General features: G+C 45.6%; 1 protein-coding gene across 2 annotated transcripts in view; it reads right to left on the reverse strand.

Moving 5' to 3' along the window:
• Positions 1-5845: 5845 nt before the first annotated feature.
• Positions 5846-24346, reverse strand: part of LOC115481686 (T-cell surface glycoprotein CD3 gamma chain-like) — a 31644-nt gene continuing 13143 nt past the window's right edge. Inside the window, exons 2-6 of one of the 2 annotated variants that reach the window (XM_030221010.1) lie at positions 22187-22201; positions 20074-20265; positions 19328-19459; positions 10076-10119; positions 5846-6215 (exon numbers count right to left, since the gene is read on the reverse strand). In XM_030221010.1, coding sequence (XP_030076870.1) covers positions 6153-6215; positions 10076-10119; positions 19328-19459; positions 20074-20265; positions 22187-22201 — 446 coding nt within the window. In that variant the 3' untranslated portion in view covers positions 5846-6152. Of the gene's footprint in view, positions 6216-10075; positions 10120-19327; positions 19460-20073; positions 20269-22186; positions 22202-24346 lie in introns of both variants that reach the window. The other variant, XM_030221009.1, reaches the window with a different exon arrangement.

Here is a 24346-nt window from a genome sequence, read left to right on the forward strand (position 1 = left end):
AGATGTTTGTTTAGAGTAGACTTAGTATGTAGCTAACCACTCACTATGAAGTGGAAGTCCCAGCTCAGCAAAGTGATCTGTGGAAAGACAACAGCGAAGTAGAGAGAAGATAGGAGGCAGTTGTGGTTTTAACCCCCTGTATGGATGCTGGGGCAGAGGATGTGGCTTTGAAGGAAAAAAAAAGTGCAGCTGCCTTCGCTTTGCAAGAGCTCAATTCTGCAAAGCAAAGAGATGAGAAGCAAGAGATTGAAACGGAAAAAAGTCTTGTGTGCTCAGCAAGAGAAACATAGCGTAATGTTCCTACAAGTGAAATAGGGCAGGCTGTTAGGGTCCTCAAGCCTGGCTGAAGCTCAGGAATGCATAGCCTGTCAGAGGGCTTTGAGGCCCCTTCCTGGGCTCTGGTATGTTATGACGATGCTTCTCACTCTCGTTCTCTGTATCACAAAGCCAGAAGATGGGTTCCTCATTTTATTAGGGTGATGCTGATGATGAGGTTCTAATCAGGCTGCGGAAGTGCGGATGTAATAGATTATTTGACATTTCAAAGAGAAAGCAGGACCGCTAGTCCCTATATGCAGTGGTTCTAAAGCCCTAAGCTCCACCTGTCCCTGATATCCAAGAAGAACACAAGGCAAAAGAAACGCTGCACACAGTAAAAAAAAAAAATAAAGCAAATATCCTCTTTAAATCAGGTACAAAGGAAATGAAATTCAAGTGAAAAGCTTACTAGCAAACACACAGGAAGAGGCAGCAACAGTTTGCTGACAAGAGTTGATAGCCTGGAAGCCTGGAACAATGTACAGCACAAAACGTGTTACAATGTAGCATTAGCATTATTAATAAATAAAGGTAGAATGATCCACAGAATCAACTAACCAACATCCAATTCATTCTTAAGCCACACCTGTTAAGCCCTGTTCTGCAACATAAAAGGGGCGGACCATTCAAGTCTCCTAACCAGGAGACCCTGAATAACAATCACAAACCTTTGCCCTTCAGTATATTTTTTGGGGCTAGAATTTGTGGACAAACCAGCACTTTATTCTCTTACCAGGACAAGTGATGTTCTAAAGAGATGTTAGTCACTGTCAAAAAGCCCACCCCACCCCGATTGCCCACACTAAATGGTTTCTAATCTTTAAACAAAATGTAATATTCCACAAAGGGAACCTGAATAAACAAATAACACAGTTTTAAGCTATTACTTTATTAAGGAACAACAGCCATATCATCCATGTGAAAAAAAAAAGTAATTGCCCCCTAAACTTAATAACTGGTTGAACCACCTTTAGCAGCAATAACTGCAACCAAATGCTTCCTATAACTTGACATCAGTCTTTCACATCACTCTTCTTTGTAGAACTGCTTTAATTCAGGGACATTTGTAGGTTTTCATGCACAAACTATTTGTTTCAGGTCCCGCTACAGCATTTCTATTGCAGTGCTTGTTAATGTTTTTCTGGCTGTCACACCATGATAGTGGGGAAATAACATTGCGTGAACCCCCACAGCAAAATAATGATGCACCTATGGAGAGTACACCTCAGCCTTTCAGATGCAGACTTGCTTTTTTGTGTTTTGGATCATTGTCTTGCTGCATAACCAAATTACGCTTCAGCTCAGTGGTGTGCTGGAGCAGGCTCTCATAGGCTCGCAAGAGCCGGTTGTTAAGTTTTTAAGAATTTTGGGAGCCGGTTGTTAAAGTAGGGCCCTCCATGGCTACTTTAACAACTGGCTCTCAAAATGTGGGCTTGGGCCCCTGCTGAATTCTCTTTTACTTTGCTGGTGGGGATGCTGAGCCCTGCCAGCCAAGTAAATAGACTACTGCTGCTCCCCGCTCCTTGTTTCCAGCTCTGGGCAGCAGGCTGAGACTTCTCGAGCATGTGAGAGAAGTTCCAGCATGCTGCTCAGAGCAAGACGTTGGGAGTGGTGGCAGTCCATTTATTGGCTGCCAGCAAAGGTATGCCTAGCGTGCCCGTACGAAGAGAGGGAGGAGAGAGAGGCAAATGTTGCTCCCCCCCCCTCCGGCCACCACTGACCCTTCCAACTGCAGAGCTGGCTACGTCCAGAGAAAGAGCCTGTTGTTAAAAATTTACCAGCACACCCCTGCTTCAGCTTCAGTTTCAGTTCATGGGCAGGTGGCTTCAGTTCATGGGCAGGTGACCTCACATTCTCCTTAAGAATGTTCTAGAACAGTGCAGAATTCATGGTTCCTTCAATAATGGTCAAGTTTTGCAGGTCCTAAGGTAGAAAGCATCTCCACACCATCACACTATCACCACCACATTAGACTGCTAAAATGATTTTCTTACTGTTGAATGTTGCATTTGCTTTATGCCAGACATAATGGGAACTGTGTTGCCAGAGAGAAGTTCCACTTTTGGCTCATCTGTCCACAGAACATTATCCCAAAAGGTTTGGTGATCATCCAGGTTTTTTTTTACAAACGTGAGATGAGTATCGATGTTACTCTTGGATCAGGGGGCGTAGCCAGACACCCAGTTTTGGGTGGGCCTGGGCCTAAGCTGAGTGGTCAGAAGAACCCTGCCCTGTCAGTGGCGTAGGAAGGGGGGGCGGTCCACCCCGGGTGCACGCCGCTGGGGGGTGTCGGCGCCTCGCTGGTTCCTTGCTCTCTCTGCCCCGGAACAGGTTACTTCCTGTTCCGGGGCAGAGAGAGCAAGGAACCAGCGATGCGCCGACACCCCCCCAGCGGCGTGCACTCAGCGGATTGGCCCTCCCACCCGCCCCTCACCGCCTTCTAGGTATGTTCTCGCGGGCGGGGGGGGGGTGTTGCGCTACGGAGGGGGGAGGGTGCGTCGCGCTGCACCCGGGGGGGGGGGGGGTGCGCAGCGGCGACCTGCCCCAGGTGTCAGCTGCCCTCGTGACGCCACTGTGCCCAGTCACATAGGTGATTTGGTCTCTCCTTCCCTCCCTTGCATGTCATGTGGTCTCTCAAACATCCTTCTTGCCCACATACCTTTTAGATAGCAGATTTTCACCAGCAGCGAGCAGCAACTAATACACACTGCTCATGTTGGCCTCACAGCCTTCCCACTGATGCAACTTCCTGTTTCCATATAGGCAGGAATACATCAGAGGGAAGGCTGTGGGGCTGGTGCGAGCAGTATGTATCAGTCACTGCTTGCTGCAGGTGAAGATCTGCTATTTACAAGGTAAGCAGGAAGGTCAGTTGTTGGGAGTTTTCAGCTGGTGGGGCTTGGGAATCCCTGCCAGCCACATCATAGGTGCGCTGTCACTGGGTGGGCTTGTCTTGGATAGCAGTGGTTTCTGTCATGCTACTCTCCTATGAATCCCATTTTTGCCCGAACTCTTTCTTATTGTGGAGTCATGAGACTGACCTTAGAGAGGCCTGCAGTTCTTTGGATGTTCATCTGTGAAGTTTTATGATTTCCTGAATGAGTTGTCGCCGTGCCCCTTGTAGTAATTTTACCCAATACAAAATCAGGAAAAACATGTATAGGCTGGTGGAAAGTCAAAATTTACAAAAATATATGCAGCCCACAGCTCCATAGTCAATAATATATAATGTAATGACAGATATCAAACAACTAATGAATATATTGTTGTATGTGGGCACATATACTGTATGTAGAGAGACCACCACAGACAAAATTTTGCATACTGTTTGCACAATATTAATAATGAAGAAAAGTACACTAAAATATATTGTAAAGAAAAAAAACCAACTTATCAAAGTTTATGCCTGTTGGGACACTGTGGGGCTCATTTTTGAAACAGAAAAACATCCAAAAACGACACAAAGTGGCAGATTGACATTTTTCTCGGGAAAACGTCCAAATCGCAAGTTTCAAAACTTATATTTGGGACATTTTTCTCTGCAGTTCATCCAAATTGCAAGGAGGCAATGTTGGAGGTGTGTTTTGGGTGGGACTTAGGGCAGGCTTATGATTTGGACGTTTTTCTGCAATAAAAGAAAATAAAGGAAAAGTCCATAGACCATTATTAAAATGGACTTGGGAAAAAATCCACTGATTATTTCTAGGATAAGCAGCATAAAATGTATTGTACTTTTTTGGTGTCCCTGGTATGCTGGTGCTTTGTTGCACTTCTGCCTAGTCTGGTTTCTTGTCTGAGATTCTTGTCCGGTTCTAGTTAGTCTGTGTATAGTTTAGCTTAGGTTTGTTGCTTGCCTAGTCTATTTCCTGGTCAGTGTCCCTTGTCTAGTTTCTGTCTATGTTCTTGCTTAGTGGCTGCTTTGCAGCTTTCAGTTCTGTCTCTTGTCTGTCAGTGTTTGTTCCCTGTTCCAGTGGCTGCTTGGCAGCTTTCAGTTCCTGTCCTTTAGTTTGTCCATTTCCTGCCTTGCTGCACATGTGTATTCCTTTCCCCTCTGGCCCTCAGTCCCTGTTCAGCCTAGTTGGTATCCAGTTCCTGCCCTGTCCAGTAAGTCCTGCCAACCGCCTGCAACCAGGGGCTCAACTCCTGGGAAAGGGCGGTCAAGTGCAGGTGAAGTCTAGCTGTTCCTGTCAGAGTTCTGTCTTGTCCCTGGTGTGGGGTGGTTTTGCCTGCCACTGCCACTTCCCAGCAGTGGCCCAAGGGCTCACAAACCTAGTTTCTGCCCTGAAAACCTAACACCTCCCCTCCCCTCCCGGAAGACACACTAGTTGTAGCTTGCAAGATACGCTGGGATTGGATGACCAACATCCAATCCCAGTGTGCCTTGTAAGGAGTGGGATGCTGAAGCATTTAAACTGCTTCAGTGTCTACTGTGCTATTTTTCCTTGGCCTGCTATCTCTGCTGCTTCTGTGTGCATGCTGATCAATGACAGACCCATGTGCCTGCCAACAGCCCGCTTCTACTGTCTGGACTGCCCGGCACCTGCTTCTGCTGCCCAGGCTGCCCAGTGCCCACTTGTGCTGCCTGTGCCTGTGACCGTAGACCGATGATGTCACACCGGGGGGGGGGGGGGGGGTAAGACAGGTGTAAGGCGGGGCATGGAGGCACAAAAACAAAAGTTGGCCTGGGGCACCACAACCTCTTGAGCCGGCCCTGATTAAATAAATGAAGTAATAATTTAAAAACTGTGTTGTGTGTTTACTCAGGTTTCCTTTAGCTAATATTGCATTTTGTTTAAATATCAAAAACCATTTAGTGGGCCGTATATGCAATAATAGGGGAAATTAGGAGGGGAAAAAACTTTTTCACATCACTGTAGGGAGGATGCCTAATCAGGATCCTCATAGAATCACTTTTGCTAGAGCAAAGACTCACTCAGGTTGTGCTAGGAAGGATCGAGGAGAGAGGTACCCTCAGTCTATGCCAGAATCACTCAGGGAGAGATGCTTCTTTAAGTTGTTCTAGAATCATCTCTGAAGGGCTTTCATAGCCTATGCTAGGATTTGGGAGCACTGTCCTGAGTGCTGGACTGCGGTACTCATTTAGAGGCACTGGATCGCTGGCACATGTCCTGGATGCTGGACTGTGGTACATTTAGAGGGGTGTTTTTCTCACCGTAGAACCTCAAGTCATCACATGCCATCTCCAAATTCACCTCAATGATTGTATCTGTGCCTATTTTTTTTATTTATTTGGATTTTGCTCACACCTTTTTCAGTAGTAGCTCAAGGTGAGTTACAATCAGGTATACTGGGTATTTTCTCTATCTATGAAGGGACTCACAGTCTAATTTTGTACCTAAAGCAATGGAGGGTTAAGTGATTTGCCTAAGATCACATGGAGCAGCAGTGGGACTTGTACCGGCCACCTCTGGATATCAAGACTAGTGCTCTAATGCTTGATCACTTCACTATTGTTATGTTAAGTTTTATGTCAAGCTGTACCTGTCTTGGATGACAAACAAAAAGCTTCAGATCCAAAAACTACTTTTATTTACAGAATGCATTTCAGAGTCATATCAGAAAGTCCGTCCCCTAAGCAAAATAAAAATATAAAACAGAGCACCCAGCTTTCCTTTCCTCAGTAGAACCACAAAATGTTGCACTCATTAGGGTTTAATTACAGTAGGAATGACCAGTGCTGAATCTAAGGCCATTTACAAGAAGGCAAATATGGAAATGATAACTGTAAGGCTATTTTCTGTGACTAATTCATCAGAAGTGTAGGATGCTAAAGGAAAAGGAAGGATGTTCTTAAATGGCTCTTGCTGCTCTCTTCACTTGCGGGGTCTGGCCGTGGAAAGGTGGCTGTATTCACTGTTGTCCCGATCTCTCAGAGGCTGCAGGAAAGAGACATAGGGAGAATAGTTTTATAGCAGGTTACCCAACTTACTTGGCAGGTATGTGCATGGGTTACGCCAGTTTCAAAAGCAAGTATGTGCTTACTGTCCTTCTGTTTATCGGCACACATTTCTTGGCTTATTTTACACACATACGGGAGTAATTTGATGCACGCTAAGCACAAATTGTGTAATGGCAGTTGCGTGTACACCTGCCGTTATGGAATATTAGCGTAAATCTGCATTTAGGCAGAGGTTTGAGCTGGAAGAAAAATCGCTGCTGCTAAATACCTTAAGCTAAGTAATATTTATAAATTTAAAGGACATATTACTGATTTCATCTAAGAAGATTTAAAAAGTTGATTGAACAGAAATGTGTTAAAAAATAGAAAAAAAGCAAATAAGGTTTAAAAAAACAGAAGAAAATTGTTTCACGGGTTGATCAATGAGGATGTAAGGAACACCATTAAGAGTTTGGGACGTTGTTCCCATATGGTGGAAATTCTTGTGAAATCTGAAGATCCCCGGCTAGCAAAAATAATGTTTATATGTCTATCATTAGGAGTTATGTTGTGATCAGAGATTTACTTATCTACATGAATATTATGTGTTTGGGAGATTGATAGTATTGATATTGAACTACTCCCCACACTTTAAACTGAGGTCTACTTAATTAGCTTTAAGTGTGAGCACTTATACCAGCTTAATGGCTGACAGAAATGCTCACACCTAATTGAGGGGCCCTTTTACTAAAGGGTTGGAGTGCGAAAACAGGCGTGCCGCATGCCAATCTGGAACTACAACTGAGCTACTACAGGAGCCCCATGGTAGTTCCCACCCCCAGCATGCGCCATTTCCTGCTCTACAAAAATATTTTCTATTTTTGTACCACCGAGTTAGCATGGGAGCCCTTACTGGCACCTCAATGGGTGGAGGTAAGTGCTCCCTCGCCGAAATGGCCATGCAGCAAGTGGTTCACTTATAGCATGGCCATTTTTTTTTTTTTAGAAAAAAGACAGCCTTTTACCTGCTGCAGTAAAAGAGGGCCTCAGTGCGCGTCACAAACACGCAGTGAAGCTAGCGCAGGTCCTCTTTTACCGCAGCTTAGTAAAAGGACCCCTGAGGCAGTTATGTGCACTAATGCAGGTATTCTATAACCCTTGCATGTAACTGCCTGACATGCCCCGACCCACCCATGACCCTCCTAGGTCCACACCCTCTTGAAGTTGTGCGCTCTGGAATCTCAGCACACAATTTATAGAATATAGACTAAGGGTAGTTATGCACAACTACTAATTGGATCCAATTAATACCAATTAAAGCCAATTATAGTCCATTATTGCTTGTTAACACCGATTATCCATGCACAACTGACCTTATTCTATAACTTGTGTGTTCAATTTGCATACTAGTTGCACATTTGGGTGTGTAACGTTGTAGAATTAGGGAGATGTGTGTATTTATAATATATATGCATAAACTCTAACCCCTGCCTGACCCCATCTCTAGGAATGCCTCCACTCAGTTCAGGTACAAATGCACATATAAGCTGTGTACATATACTCTGATTCACATACAGCCTATGTAATATAAACTCTGGTTTATGCAAGTAATTGGCTTTTAGAATTATCCCCATAGAATCCTGAATCCCCCAAGTAATATCCAAGGATCAATAAGGCAGGAGTGTAGATGATAGAAGATATGTAAATTGAATAATTCAAGTAGTACTCTAGGACAGTGTTTCCCAAGTCCCAAGTACTACAGGACCCCTTGCCAATCAAGTTTTCTGGATAGCCACAATGAATATGCATAAACTTGATTTGCAGACACTACTTCCATTTTATGCAAATCAGTTTCATGAATATTAATTGTGGATATCCTGAAAACCTGACTAGAAAGGGGTACGCCAGGACTGGACTTGGGAAACACTGCTGTAGGAGGAGGACAGGGTGCTCTTCTGACAAGCTAGTTCAGTACTTCCACAGCACCAACCCTACAAGGATTACAGTGCAACATGGTGAGGCAGGAGACCAGAATTATGTCTGTACCACCTATGGGGCAGGAGAGAGCACAGGTGCTGATGGAGGCAGAAAAAAAACGGAGCTGTTCTCCAGTGACCTTGAAACCTCCAATTCATACACCAGGGGATATCAAAAGAGCCCTAGAGAGCAACTTCCACCTAAGGGAGAGTGTGGTTAGCTTGTGACACTGGGGCAGGGAGGCTGAAGAGGGCTGGGGTAGCCTGGGATCCTCTCTCACAAGAAAACCCCTTCAAAAGCGTGGAAGTGCTGATTAAACCATACAATGCTTCATTCTATGGAATCTGATTCTGGAATAGGCAGTATGACTTCGCGTTCTACAGTTAGAGGAGGTAGCAGGGATGAGTTGTGGCTGTCTCTGGCAACTTTTGAATATGTGACTCCAGTCTTACACAGCTGGAGGGTTCGTTTGTATCACTAGAAACTGGCAAAGCTGTTGTAAACATGATTAAAATCTTTTTTTTTTTTTTTCTGTTCAACAGATCCAGTAGTTTATTGTAGGCAATGACATCTTTTAGACTAATTCTAGAACAACAGTCACAAATGTGTTAAGCTAGTCCTATAAAAGTTCTAACTATAACGTGTCTATTCATCTTTTTTTTTTCTCTCCAGCCTGCAAAGAATGCCATTTGAGCAAAGCTTCTCTGTGCTTTTGAAATGTATCCATTTCACCCACCACTAAAACATTTGGGCAGGCCCGTGCCGATGCGGTAAGCGGGGTAAGCACCGCAGGAGGGCGCCCACCTCTGGAGGGCGCCGCCGCAGTGCTTACCCTCGCCCCGCGACGCCGAGGCCTTTAAATCTTTTACTTAAAGTCGCAGCAGCGTCTGTGAAAACGGAGCGCTGCCGACGTCTCCCTTCCCTTCGCGCTCTTGGTTCCCTCAGTGTTCCGCCTTCTTCTGACGTCAGAAGAAGGCGGGACACTGAGGGAACCAACGAGTGCAAGGGAAGGGAGACGTCGGCAGCGCTCCGTTTTCACAGACGCTGCTGCGACTGCAAGTAAAAGATTTAAAGGCCCCCAGGGCGCGCAACGATCATCTTCACGGGGGGAAGGGGGGAGGGAGAGGGGCGCGCGCGTGCCAACTGTTCTTCTATGGGGGGGGCGCCAACATTTCGTCTGCGGGGGGGCGGCATAGACCCTTGGCACGGGCCTGCATTTGGGGGTCCTTTAACCAAGCTGTGATAAAAAGTAGTCTTAGCCTGCCCTTCCATGGGCCTTTCCTGCTCACTGAGGCCATTTTTACCACAGTCGGAAAATGGATGATTTTCAGTTTTCTGAATTAATGATCACATGATAATATCATTAGCGGCAGCCATTACCAAAAATTAGCATGTCAGGCTTACCACTACCTATTTTGTAGGGGGTAAGAGCTCACATGTTAATTCTGCGCTAATCAGTTAGCATGTGTCAAGGTAGCTGCACTAACTGATTCGCGCTGTCATACCCACTCTCTGCCCCCCAGACACACCCCCTCTGAGATAATTTAATTAGCATATGATTTGCATATGCACATTCGGAATTTACCGTGGGATGCCTCCGCTGCTCCACATGTCCCACAGTAAGCCCTTATAAGCTGCAATAAGCCTGCGTTAGTGCTTACCGCAGCTTAGTAAAAGGATCCCTTAGAAAATCCCAGACCACATTTCTAGGCATTCTCAGTTAATGTCGTCATTCGCTGCTCATTAAAAATGTTATACATTTTGGATTACTATTAAGAATCTAATTGTCCAGACACTGTAAGGACATCTTCCTGTTCAATTTCTGCTGAAAAGAGAGTGCATGCATAAAAAAAAGTTTCCAGATGTCTGTCTGTATCTCACCTGGTAAAGCTGCTCATTCCGGATCAGAGTCTGTTTGTCGGATGCTATAAAAATAAAAATCCAGACTTTAAATGGCCATGAGTTCCACCCAGCTGCCAACAAAGCTATGAAATCCAGTACCATCTGAACCTGAGATATCTCTCTATATGTGCAGACATTTTAACAGACATGTATATTCCACTGCCCCACATGCTTTTATATCCACAGCCCCCAGTTTCCTGCAACAGTTTAAGGGCAGAGTCTGTGGCAAAAGCTGGAATACTCTGCAGCAACATTTCTGAAATTCTCACCTGCCCCTTCTAAAGCCCTGGACTAGGGTGCACAGAAGAAAAGGATATGATAATACATCTATCCTGATCTGGAATACTGTGCCCTGTTCTAGAGGCTGAATCTCTAAAAAATATAGACAAAGGTTGGGTAATCCAGAGAACAGCCACCAAAATGGTGCAAACCTGACTCAAAAGTCTTAAAAAGTAAGACCTATAGACCTAAACACAAGTCCTAACACAGTGCTTCTCTACCAGGTCCTCAGGCAGTGGTGTGCTGGAGCCGGCTCACACCGGCTCGCAAGAGCCGGTTGTTAAATTTTTTACCGACTTGCGAGCCGGTTGTTCTTGATGGCGAGCCGGCTCTCCTCCTTCCCTCCCTCCCCCGAGCTACAGGGTCCCTCCGAGTACCTGAAGAAGGCAACCACCCTGGTTGTCCAGCGAATTCTTCGGGGCAGGCAGGAAAGATCCCCAGTCTTGCCTGCCCGCTGCCGGCACTGACCCTCCTCCGCTGCCGGATCAGTCTTTAAAAATGGCCGCCGAGACTTCCAGTGGCAGACTCGCGAGACTTCTGCTGAAGTCTTGGAGGCCGCCCTTGTAAGTCTCGGCAGCCATTTTGAAGAGCGATGCAGTAGTGCCGCGAGAGAGTCAGCGCCAGCAGCGGGCAGGAAAGACTGGGGATCTTTCCTGCCTGCCCCAAAGAATCCACTGGACAACCTGGGTGGCTGGAGGGGGGCAGGGGAGCGAGGAGAATTGCAGAATCACTGGGTATGGATGGCTGGAGGGGGGCAGGGGAGTGAGGAGAATCGCTGGGCATGGGTGGCTGGAGGGGGGCAGGGGAGAGAGGAGAGTCGCTGGACATGGGTGGCTGGAGGGGAGGGCAGGGGGAGAGGAGGGTCGCTGGGTATGGGTGGCTGGAGGGGGAGCAGGGGAGAGAGGAGAGTCACTGGACATGGGTGGCTGGAGGGGGGGCAGGGGAGAGAAGAGAGTCGCTGGACATGGGTGGCTAGAGGGGGCAGGGGAGAGAGGAGGGTCACTGGACATGGGTGGATGGAGGGCAGGGCAGGGGAGAGGAGGGTTGCTGGACATGGGTGGCTGGATGGGGGCAGGGGAGAGAGGAGAGTTGCTGGACATGGGTGGCTGGAGGGGAGGGCAGGGGGAGAGGAAGGTCGCCTGGGTATGGGTGGCTGGAGGGGGGCAGGGGAGAGAGGAGAGTCACTGGACATGGGTGGCTGGAGGGCAGGGCAGGGGAGAGGAGGGTCGCTGGACATGGGTGGCTGGAGGGGAGGGCAGGGGACTGGCGGGTCGCTGGACATGGGTGCATGGAGGGCAGGGCAGGGGAGAGGAGGGTCGCTGGACATGGGTGGATGCAGGGCAGGGCAGGGGAGAGAGAAGAAATGCTGGACATGGATGGAGGGGAGGGAAGAATGAGGAAGGAGATGAGATGAGGGAAAAGGAAGAGAGGAGAAAAACTGCACATGGATGAATAAAATAGGCAGAAGCTGGATCCACTGGACAGTCAAGTCTGCGGAGGACCCAGCTTTTACTTACGGATGTAGGGCAAGAAATGAAGAAGAAAGGTGGAAAGTAAAGAAATAAATGGAAAGGAAACCCTGGAAACGGAGTTAAGAGGACAGATAGCAGCAGAATTGGATACTGGGCCAGCATGATCAGAAAAACAAAGTCACCAGACAACAAAGGTAGAAAAAATCATTTTATTTTCATTATAGTATTTGGAATATGTCCACTTTGAGAATCAGGTGCTCAACATTAAAAGTTTATATTTATTTACTTATTTATGGCATTTTATCCCACATCAAACATGAATTAGATTGGAACCTGGGATCATTTAAATTTTTTTTCCTGGAGTAATGCATTGCCCCCCCCCCCTCTGCAATTTGGGGGGGGGGGTGGCGCAGAGGTGGATGGGGGCGCAGAGTGGGGGGGGGGGGGCGCAGAGGTGGACGGGGGGGGGGGGGGGGGCGCAGAGGTGGACCGGGGAGAAAGCCTGTAGTTAAACATTTACCAGCACACCACTGTCCTCAGGGCACATCCATGCAGTCAGGTTTTCAGAATATCCATGATGAGTACGGTTATGAATATGAGTATGTGACAAAAGTCCTACATATCTGTATGTTTGATTATCTTTTTATTTGTATGCTGTTTGCTTAATTGGTTCTTTCCTATTTGTACTGGTATTCTTTTCTCTTTCGTTGCTTTAGTTATATGCACATTGCCTTGTAATGCTTCTCAGGAAAGGCAGTATATAAAATCTAATAAACCATAAACCATGAGAGGTGGATTTGTATGCACTGCCTCCTTGGTATGCAAATCCATCTCATGCATATTCATCATGGGTATCCTGAAAACCTAACTGGCTAGGTGTGCCCCAAGGGTTGAGAAGCACTGCCCTAGTGGAGAGGTGGGGATATGATTGAGACAAATGTACAAATAATGCATAAGAATAAAACATTTTGCAGTGGAAAGGAAATCCTATAACAAAAGATCATGATATGAAGCTCAAGGACGCATATGAAGGAGAAATATGAACTATTAAAGCTAACTTCAAGCTGCCACACACCTTCACTTAAAGAGGATGATTTTCACACTGGCTGCACTATTGCAAAATCTGTGGAAATTTACTTTCGCCTGCTTTTTCTGTGGGTACTTTGTCGAATGGAAAATAGCATTTATAGATTTGAGAATGCAATATATATGCATTATTTCCCCCCCCCCCCCACCTAAACATATACCCTATAAGCATAGCAACCAGTTTTGTGGGTGCCACTGGGTGCTGAGCACCCCCAATATTAAGTTCTTTTACTATGTCCAAGGAGGAGTAATGTTTTTGGGGTCAGAACCCCAATTATTTTGAAATGTTGGCACCTATACCTAAAAGTGCATATATTCCTATGGATTCTATATATTGCATCAAGATTTCTGCGAGGAAATTGAAGCATATTCCATAACAATGCACATAACTTAATTAGTAACAAGCTAATCAATGCTGATAATTGGATGTTAATAATTGACACTAATTAGAATTTATGTGCACTACCCACTAAGCGAGCTGCCAAAATGGGGGGATGGGCGGGTCATGGGTGTAGCAAAAAACTGTGCACAGGGTTATAAAATACACCTGTTCTGTTCTACTTGGTGTAAATGGTCGCACCTAGAGTTAGGCGCTGTCATGGCCACTCAGCGTATTCTATATACTGTGCGGAAATTTAGGTCTATTCTATGGAGTATGCCTAACTTAAGGCATACTTTATAGAATGTGCTTAGGAAAATTTCATTTTGATGCCAAATTTTTAGGCTTGGTATATAGAATTTAGTCTATTATGCAATCCTGCCCATACTATAACCAGGTTAAAGATAGGCAGTTTTCAGACCTTGGTGAAAGGCATTTGAAAATTACTTTCAAAAAGAGCATGAAACCCCAATCCCAAATCACTGATTGGCTGGAGTGACCCAGAACAGCTGACACCAGAGTTCCACAAATGCAGCCAATGCAGCAAAAGTCAGGATTCCCCAACTACAGCACCATTCATCCCCATGCTGATAATTGACTCCTTTTGGCCCCTGCAATAGTGGTATCACTCCTGGCACCCTGAGGTCTTGCTGCTTAAGTACTAGCACAGTGGTCCTCTTAGCTGTTGCTGAAATCCTCCCCTTCCCCATCAAATAGTTGATATGGCTCACAAAACCAGATGCATAACTTTTCCTCATGAGGACCTGGCTCCTGCTTCCAAGATGCCTTCAGGCACCAGCTATTTGTTCCTAGGAAATTGAAAACATGGCTCTTTGAAGACCATTGTTGCTATTGTTAGACAGTCCTAGAGTGATTAGATTTAGGAGTTTTTAGCTGTTTGGATAGTGGGGGAGTGTTAACCTATTTAATTGTGCTGTAGATGTTAAATTATTTGGGTGGTTCTGGATAGTTTTTATTTTATTACATTTGAACTGTGTTTTCTGCATAGTATTGTTGTTGTACACCACTTTGATCATCCCTATGGGCTTGGAAGGGCTGTTTTTAATTAAATGATCATTATTATTAATAATGATTATGGTTTTGTTTGCAGACAACTGAATGTACAAATCTTCTCTTGCTTCTTCCATGCAAAACTACTACTACCTCATTTTCCCAGACTATATGTAGACAAAAGCATTATAGCACACATCAAAAACAAGCTATTGTAACTGGAATGCAAAACAAAAAAAAAGTGAAAGAGAAGAAAATGGAAACCAATAAGCCCTTTGACAAATCTTTCAATCATCTTATTGAATTCTACTAAGTTTCCCAGTGTAATCTCCCCAATACCAATTGATGCTAGCATCACCGTTTCAAAAGACAATTCGAAAGAAGATTTTCAGTGCTCTATTCCCTGTACTTGGAGTTAAAATATGGATCTCTCTACCACTTATTGCCATCTGAACAGAAAACAGCTACCTTAGCTTCAGGAAGAAGCTAAAACTTTTCCCAAAGACTGCTTTATAACAATCAAGTGGCGTTCCTAGGGGGGCTGACACCTGGGGCGGATCGCTGATGCGCCCCGCCCCCCGGGTGCAGCACCCCCCCCGGAACAGCGCGACACCCCCCCGGCGAAAGAACCCCCAATCCCCCGGCGAAGGAACCCCCCCGAGTGCATGCCGCTGGGGGAGGGGGGGTGCTGCGCGCCTGTCGGCTCTTCGTTTTCATGCTCCCTTTGCCCTGGAACAGGTTACTTCCTGTTCCGGGGCAGAGGGAGCATGAAAACGAAGAGCCGGCAGGTGCGCGGCACCCCCCCAGTGGCGTGCACCCGGGGCAGACCACCCCCACCGCCCCCCCCTTGGTACGCCACTGTAACAATCCATTGACTTCTACTTCCTAGTATCATCCTGTCAGGTTCTCAGGTTCAGAGCCCGCGGGGCCGGGCTCTGGAGCAAACGTGAGCCCTTGGGCTGCTGACGAGGAGCGACAGCAGCAGGCAAAACCCACCAACCAACGCTGGGCAAGCACACCGACACCGGCAGGGACTGCAGGCACCGCCCAGCGAGCCGGAACACACGGACTGGAACACGGGACTGGAATTCCCCGGACTGGAGGACACAGGACTGGAACACTGGACTGGAATCCCCCGGACAGGAGGACACAGGACTGGAACACTGGACTGGAGCACACCGGACTGGTCCACATAGCTTCACCTGCACTTAGCTCCTAAGCCCCCCAAGAGTTGAGCTCCTGGGTTTGAGTAGCCGGCAGGACTTACTAGACGACACAGGGACCAGGACTAGAACAGGCTGTAGCTGAAGTGCGCCTAACTCCTAAACTGACCAAAAGTGTTCCTAAGCCCGGCACCAACCAAAGAGCTCCTAAGCCCTCCACTAACAGCAGTGCTCTTAACAGAAACTAACAGGGGTGCCCCTACGCCCTACACTAACAGAAGTGCAGGGAAGCCACAAGGGAAAAGGAAGGGAAGACAAACGCCAGACCTAACACTGGTGCTTCCTAAGCACCAAGCTGCAGCAGCTAAGCATGGGTTCTCACCCAGGTGCTTCCTAAGCACCCAGCTACAGCAGCTAAACACAGGTCACGAGGAAAAGCGGGGAAAGCACAAGGAAACAAGCAGGAAAGCCAAATACCCAAACAACAAAAGGTGCTTCCTAAACACTTACTAACAAGGGTGCTCCCAGCACCAAACTCCAGCACTGCACTAACAGCAGTGCTACACACCGTAGCAAAAGGGAAAGCAGAGGAGCCAAAGGGAAAAACAGGGAAGTCAAACACACAAGTCACAAGTGCACACTGACTGCACTAAACTAACCTGGACCTAAAGCAAGTAGCCAGAAGCAAACGTTGCGAAGGCTCTGAAGGAAAGAACACCACTTCCTTATCAAGGCCCTCCCTGATGATGTCACACTCCCTAGACCCAGGCAACAGCACACTGACCTAGAGAGCACACTGAAACCCATAGAGGCCCAACCCACACCAATGCAACACCGTAAAGCACTTGAAGCCAGTACACCCAAAGAGAGTTAGAGCAACTCAGACTACACCCACAGCTGCAGTGAAGTGAGACAATTAGCCCCATGCTGGCAGCAGCCGGCACAGAGAGAGAGAGAGAGAGCTAGCTCAAACAGGACAGAAAAACAGAACAGAAGCCAGCTAAAAAGCTGACCCCCAGGCACAAGGTAAGTTTGAGAGGGGTTCTGACCACGATCATAACACATCAATTATCCTTTCCTATAATGGTTTTGGTCTCATGCAATACACCAATGGTCTCTAATTGTTCTCATACCTCACACTAACATTATTGGCTTTTGTCTCACCTAGAATGTAAACCGCACTGAACCCTGGAAAGGTAATATTAGCGGTATACAAGAATTGATTTGAAGTTTGTTAGTTTGGCTACCGATACCAGGCTGCAGGCAGACAGATGGATACAATCTCTACATAAAACATTCTTGCTTTACTTTTTATAAGAACATCTAAAAACTGGACGGAGTTGCTGGGACACATGATCTGTATCTGGTGTAACAGTTTCTGTTTCTGATTCGATGCACAGACACTAGCATCATATATAGGCAAAACTACATCTGAAAATTAAATCCAATCATATGGATGTGTCCTCACTCTTCACTCTACTATCATCACCTCTGTTTCAGTCAAATTCAAAACAAGCTTATTCAAATGCTTCCATTCCTGGATTCTCCCCAAACAATACTTCAACTTCTCTGCTTCCTCAGAAAACCCTACATTTACAGGGAAAAAACCCTGAAAGTCATCAGCATATATTCAAAAATCCACTTGCAACTCATATAATAATTCATATAAGCTGTCCAGATACAAATTAAAAAACAATGCCAACAAGACTGAACCCTGAGGCACACCCCTCTTTATTGGGTTTATCGGGAAATGGAGTCACCTGTAAGGTTCACATTTTCAAATAGGATTCTAACCAAGAACAAACAAATATCATGGTCCACCGAATCCAAAGCAGCTGAGATATCCAGAGTAACTAAACAGTAGCAAAGATTATCATCCAATCCTCTTCTCATTACTTCTGAGTGGAGGAGTAGCCTAGTGGTTAGTGCAGAGGACGTTGAGCTCTTTGTGACTTTGGGCAAGTCACTTAACCCTCCATTGCCCTAGGTCAGTGATGGGCAACCTTTTGAGCTTGGTGTGTCAAAATTCACCAAAACACCGAGCATAACTCGGGTGGTGTGTCACTTCAAGAAAATCACTGCTACTAGGACCCCCCCCGGGCCCCCCCTACCCGAGATCGCTGCCTACCTGAGGTCGCCGGGCCCCCCCCTCCACCCGCTACCGGGCCCGGAACTAACCTTAAAGCCTCCTTTCACGTTGCAGCAAGCAGCAGCAGGGCAGACCTCTCCTCCTTCCTTCTGTGCTCCGCCCTCGCGGACGTTACGTCAGGTGAGGTCAGGACACGGAAGGAAGGAGTGGCCTGCCCTGCTGCTGCTTGCTGCGACGTGAAAGGAGGCTTTAAGGTTAGTTTCCGGGAGGAGGGAGGGCGGACCACACTGCGGCGGTGCCGCGTGTCATCAAAAATGGCTACGCGTGTCAGTGCTGACACGCATGTCATAGGTTCGCCATCAGGGCCCTAGGTACAAATATGTACCTGTATATGCTATGTAAAGCACTTTGAATGGAGTTGCAAAAAAAACCACAGAAAGGCAGTATATCAACTCCCATTCCTCCTAACACAGAAACGATTAATGTCTCAGTACCATGTGCTTTATGAAAACCATATTGGTTCACATCCAGTCATTCTTCTATATTAAAATAATCAATCATTTGAAGCCATACCATCTTCTCAATAATTTTTTCTAAACAAGGAACCACAAATATTGGTCAATAATTTGCTAACATATTAGGATCCAAATTCTCACTTTTCAATAAGGGTCTCACAGAAACTTCTTTCAAAGCATCAGGTAATCTCCCTTCCTGAAGGTACAAATTAACTAATCAAGCCAAAAATCAGACCCATACTATAAAATGCTGCCAAGGAACATGGATCATTCAATGAATGAGTAACAGTCATAGATCTTAAAACATCCATGATCACATCTTTTATAATATCTATGCAGCCCTGGTTTGTTCAGATCAATCCACCTCTTACACATTCAGGCTCAAAAGGCTCAATAGAAAAATCTTTACAAGGTCCCACCACTTTCGAGATAAAATATTTACTAAAGATACCAGCAATTAAACTGTCCTCGACCACATACAACTGGTCTCTAGTTGACAAACCACTTGATACAATTCCTTAGGCGTATTAATAACTGTGATAATTCTCCCTTGATAATATTCATTCCTCAGCCTATCCTCTATATTCAATCAACTGCAATCAATACAGATCTAAATCAGCCTTTTAGATCTGAATTGATTGCAGCCTTATCACCCCTTTTTCTTCATTTTCTCTCCACTTCTTGCAATTCAGTACATACAGTTTTAACTTCATCTGTCATCCAAGAACGAACAACAGATCCCTCTCTCTGAGCTACTTACTTTCTGAACTGGAGCTATATAATCCAACGACTCCTGAAATGGGGTATTTCAAATCTCTACTGCCTCATCAATTGTCTTATGTCTCAAAGGACTGTTTTGTTGGACATACAATAGAGGTTTTTGCTTTATAAAGAGGTCCTTACTTCTCCTTTTTTACCACACACCGGTCTTATTTGTGTACTAGGCCTCCTTCTGTTTATCCTTTTGGTTGTCCCTACTGTTTTCTATATACTTTAGTTTGTGGGATACCTGTTCTTTTGTTTTTGTATCAGGAAATAAATACACACATGCATCGGTGCCAACATTTCAAAATGATTAGGGCTGCCAAACACGATACAAACTATCCTTCCTTGGACACAGTGAAGGAGCTTGGGGTGCTCAGCATCCAGTAGCACCCACAGCTGGCTCCTATGCACAATTATGACAGAGGCACACCCCACAGCACAGATATGGATAGTGTTAGTCATTCTCGCTCACCTTGCGAGGATCGGCCTTTGTCCGGACTGGTAACGCAGTACACAGCAAACGCAATGAGCACTGTAGCAATGACATCTGCGATGACAAGCCCTGAGATTGTAGCCGTATTGAATTCTATGCAAGACTGGCACACTGACCAGAGAGAGGAGAAAGAAGTAGAGATAAGGAGTGTGTCAGACAAATTAATAACGTGACAATTTGTACATATGTTACCAAAGTATTACATGCAGGGACAGCTGCCATTTCTATAGGTACAACTGTGTTTTGTGAAGTGCCTTCCCTGTGTGTTTGTTTGAGTAGAGGCATTACCAGGCAGAGATTAAAACAGCATGAATATATGTTTGTGTTTTCTAAAGTGCGTATGTTGTTTTGGTTACAGGAAAAGGAAGTGCATGCGACTGTGGATATCTTTTTTTCCTTATGCAATTTTCAAAGTGACAGTGCACACATTCTTTCACTTCAAAAACTGGTGCAAAGGCTAGAAATAGAAAATACTCGGAGACTAAGCAGCTAAACAGGCAGCATGGAAATGTCTAAACATAGAAGAAGAGAAAACATAATAATAAATATAATACTATGAACATAAAAATAAAATTCATATACACTACAGAAGAAGGACAGGTGGCAGAATGGGTCGGACACCAAACACTGACTGACGAACGGGAGACACATGGAAATGAATGGTCAGATATTTGACAGGTGAATACTGAGAAGAGTGACTGACAGAAGACTGAGGGACCACTCACTGCGGTAGTACACCTGCAGATGTTTCTTTGTGCTCCGGTCTTGACATTCGTACATTCCTCTTGGGTCATCAGTTTCCGAGCCCAAATCAAGGTCTGTTTTGTTATAAAGCACTTCTTTCCCATCTTTAAACCATGTCACTGCATCTTTACAGTATAAGGTCACCTTGCCACCCGACAGTTTAATTTCCGGTTCTACTGACATTCAGAGAATTTCTGGTTAACTTCAATGCAATCACAGACTGGAATCAAATGAATGAAACAGCTGGCACCACCCTACAAAATCCTTGCTCAGGGCAAATGTACTAACTCTGGCACCAGAAGACCTACAGGTCTGCCTCTACTCTGAGCAGTTTTCATTTGATTTCAAGGTGAGCAGGGGTTCTCAATCCAGTCCTTGGGACACACCTAGCCAGTCTGGGTTTCGTGATATCCCCAATTAGTATGCATGAGCTAGATTTGCATGCACTGCCTTCATCATCTGCAAATCTAGCTCATGAATATTAATTGGGGTATCATGAAACCAGACTGGCTAGGTATGTCCCGAGGACAGGGTTGAGAGGAACGCCCTGCTTTAGAGTATTTGAAGGAGAAAATAGACTTCTGCTACCACAACCTTGTCCACATTTTACTTAGGAGGTCCATTTCATGCATTTTCACTGGAATTTTAATCTGCAGAAATTTCAAAATCCTTGCAGCCCTGAGCTCCCTCCCTCCTTGTAGTCATACTGTCCCTCTTCTGACCAATACGTGCTGGAAGTTCTAGCAGTGACAGCCCATGAACTGTACTGCTCAATTTGGCACATACTACCTGCGTGGTAGCTTTACCGCGGCTTAGCAAAAGGGCCCTTTATACACTGAAGTTAACCAGGCACCAGTCTGAATATCTGCCAGTGCTCGGTTAAATTCTGGGTGACGGCTGATACCAGGATATTCAATGCCGGGAGCCGCATATGCCCTGGCATTGAATATTCAGGGCACAGTGAACAGCTCCAATGCCGCATACCGCCGCAGGATGAATATTGGGCCCATACATTTTGGCAGCGGTCAGCTTTCATTGAATTAGGCCCGGATGTTCAGTGCCAGCCCCTACGTTGGCATAAGGTAACGTTTTTTCAATCCTAATTTAACCAGATCGTTATCCGAGCACCATTGCTAAATATCAGTGGTACCCGGGTAACTTCTGGCTCTGCCCTGTCGTTGGCTGGATAGTGCTACACAGCTGATATGCAATGGCACTAACTGGTTAACTAGTGCTAAATATTAACCTCTTAGATGTCTAAATGATGCTGTTCCCCCCCCCCCCCCCCCAGAACACCCCAAACCATGTCCCCTTATTGGATGGTTAACTTTGTCTGTATATTGATCTACATGTCAAAATTTATCCATCATCCTCTGGATTCTATATTTAAGTTGTGTGTGCAATCCAGTTGTATTCTGGATTTGCACACGCAATTTAATTAGCGCAACAAGCCAATCAGTGCCGATAATTGAACTTAATCAATTATTGCCACTAATTGGCATTAATTAGAATTTATGCACACAAATGCCTAAGCATATTCTATACTGTGATGCGTGTAAATTCTAAGACACAGATCTAAAAAGGGGGCGTGGAATGGGGGGGTCATGGGCATTCCTAGAATTTACCCACAGTGCTATAAAATATGCCCATTCCACGAATAATTTAGGTGTTGGCATTTACACCAGGATTTCATTGGTGTAAATGGCTGTAACTAAATATAGTCACAGAAAACAGGTGTTGGGCAAATTCTATAAAGTACGCCTAGATTTAGCCATACTCTATAAACTGCCCCTAAATTCAGGCACCGTTTATTGAATACACCTAGGCGTATTTCTTTAGGGGGTGCCGATGTTTTAGGCGTGATATTAGTCCTGTTTTAACCCCAAAATATTTTAAATAACTATCTCCATGAAATCCTGTATTAACTTGAATCATAACTTTCATAAACAGTTTAAAGAATACTTATCTTGGACATTTATGAGCATTAAACATTGGTAGATAATCAATTAAATGTTTCTCCACGTGTATTATCTTATGCACAGACATTATTGGAGAGGCCGGCCCCATATTACAGGGACCGTGCAGATTCCTTACCTTCAGAAACAGCATCTGAGGAGGAAAAGAGACATACTATTAAATACCAGAACCCCACTTAGAAGGAAAAGCACACAGACAAACATAGACCCCAGGTGGGAAATGGAGGTAAAAAAGAGCTCATACAACTGTAGCAGAGCAGCAAACTCAGGAGGAAAAGTAGAAGGTGCAGAGACTCAGGGCCAGATGCACTAAACCTAACGAGCCCACAACTTGCGTTTTAAACTGGTTCCAGCCAGTTTAAAACGCAAGTAGTTTACCGGGGGCATGCACTAAGGGCATTTTCCCTGCCACGGTAGCAGGCAACGAAAACGGAATGCAAATTATTCAAAAGCTATTATAAAGAGCTGCACTACCGTTGTAGCCCATTATAATGAGATGCACTACCGTTTTTCCGATTCCCATACCGTAGGAACCCTAACGGGAGGTCTGCACCTCTCGTTAGGGCTCCTGTGAGGGAATCGGAAAGGAAAAGGGCCCCCCAAAAAAGGTAAAAAAAAAAGAAAAGAAAAGCAGGGAGCGCATGTGAGGGGCGTCCTTTATGGAAGTACTCTCCCTGCGCTTGTGAGAGACGTCTTTTTTTTTCGCCGTTTTTTCCCCCTTCTATTTTGTCTTCACCGCGCCACTTACCCCTCCACAGCAAAAATTTTCTATTTTCCTGGTTGCCGGAGAATCAGGACATCCCTTTCGATTATGCACCTCTTCCTGGTCTCTTCAGCCAATCAGAGCACGTTTCGCTGACAACAGCCAGCTAAATCCGCTTTGATTGGCTGAAGAGACCAGGAAGAGGTGCATAATCGAAAGGGACATCCTGATTCTCCGACTGGCAACCGAGGAAAATAGTGAATGCAACTGAGCTACAATGAGTAGCTCATTTGCATTCCCTACCGTTGATGCATTCCCGTTCCCTACCGATTCGCTATGGAATCGGTAGGGAACGGGAATTACCGACGACTTTAGTGCATCTGGCTCTCATTGCACTAAGGAACCATTAGAGACATAGGGGCCCTTTTACAAAGGTGTGTTAGGATCTACGCACATGCAGCGCGCACCAACATGAGACTACCGCCAGGCTACCTCATCCCCCTAATGGTAATTTCAGATTTGCCACACGCCTGGCTGAGGGGAGACATGATAGAGATATATAAAATAATGAGTGGAGTGGAACAGGTGGATGTGAAGCGTCTGTTCACGCTTTCCAAAAATACTAGGACTAGGGGGCATGCGATGAAACTACAGTGTAGTAAATTTAAAACAAATCGGAGAAACGTTTTCTTCACCCAATGCATAATTAAACTCTGGAATTCGTTGCCGGAGAACATGGTGAAGGCGGTTAGCTTGGCAGAGTTTAAAAAGGGATTAGACGGTTTCCTAAAGGACAAGTCCATAAACTGCTACTAAATGGACTTGGGAAAATCCACAATTCCAGGAATAACATGTATAGAATGTTTGTACGTTTGGGAAGCTCGCCAGGTGCCCTTGGCCTGGATTGACCGCTGTCGTGGACAGGATGCTGGGCTCGATGGACCCTTGGTCTTTTCCCAGTGTGGCATTACTTATGTACTTTCCAAAAATACTAGGACTAGGGGGCATGCGATGAAACTACAGTGTAGTAAATTTAAAACAAATCGGAGAAAATTTTCTTCACCCAACGCATAAGTAAACTCTGGAATTCGTTGCCGGAGAACGTGGTGAAGGCGGTTAGCTTAGCAGAGTTTATAAAGGGGTTAGACAGTTTCCTAAAGGACAAGTCCATAAACCACTACTAAATGGACTTGGGAAAAATCCACAATTCCAGGAATAACATGTATAGAATGTTTGTATGTTTGGGAAGCTCGCCAGGTGCCCTTGGCCTGGATTGACCGCTGTCGTGGACAGGATGCTGGGCTCGATGGACCCTTGGTCTTTTCCCAGTGTGGCATTACTTATGTACTATTTATTTTATCCCACGCGTGGAGTTTCCAACAGTAATTGGCAGTTAGCATGCACCGACCGGTCACCGCACGTGTAGCGCATGAGCCCTTACCGCTAGATCAATGAGTGGTGTTAAGAGCTCAGGCCAGTTTTAGGCGCACGCTGGTTTCAGTTTTAACACATGCCCTTTTCCCGTCCCATTTTTTAAAAAGCCCTTTTTTGCTGATGCAGTAAAAATTGGCCCGG

This window comes from Microcaecilia unicolor, chromosome 12 (assembly GCF_901765095.1).
Source record: "Microcaecilia unicolor chromosome 12, aMicUni1.1, whole genome shotgun sequence".
Lineage (NCBI taxonomy): Eukaryota > Metazoa > Chordata > Amphibia > Gymnophiona > Siphonopidae > Microcaecilia > Microcaecilia unicolor.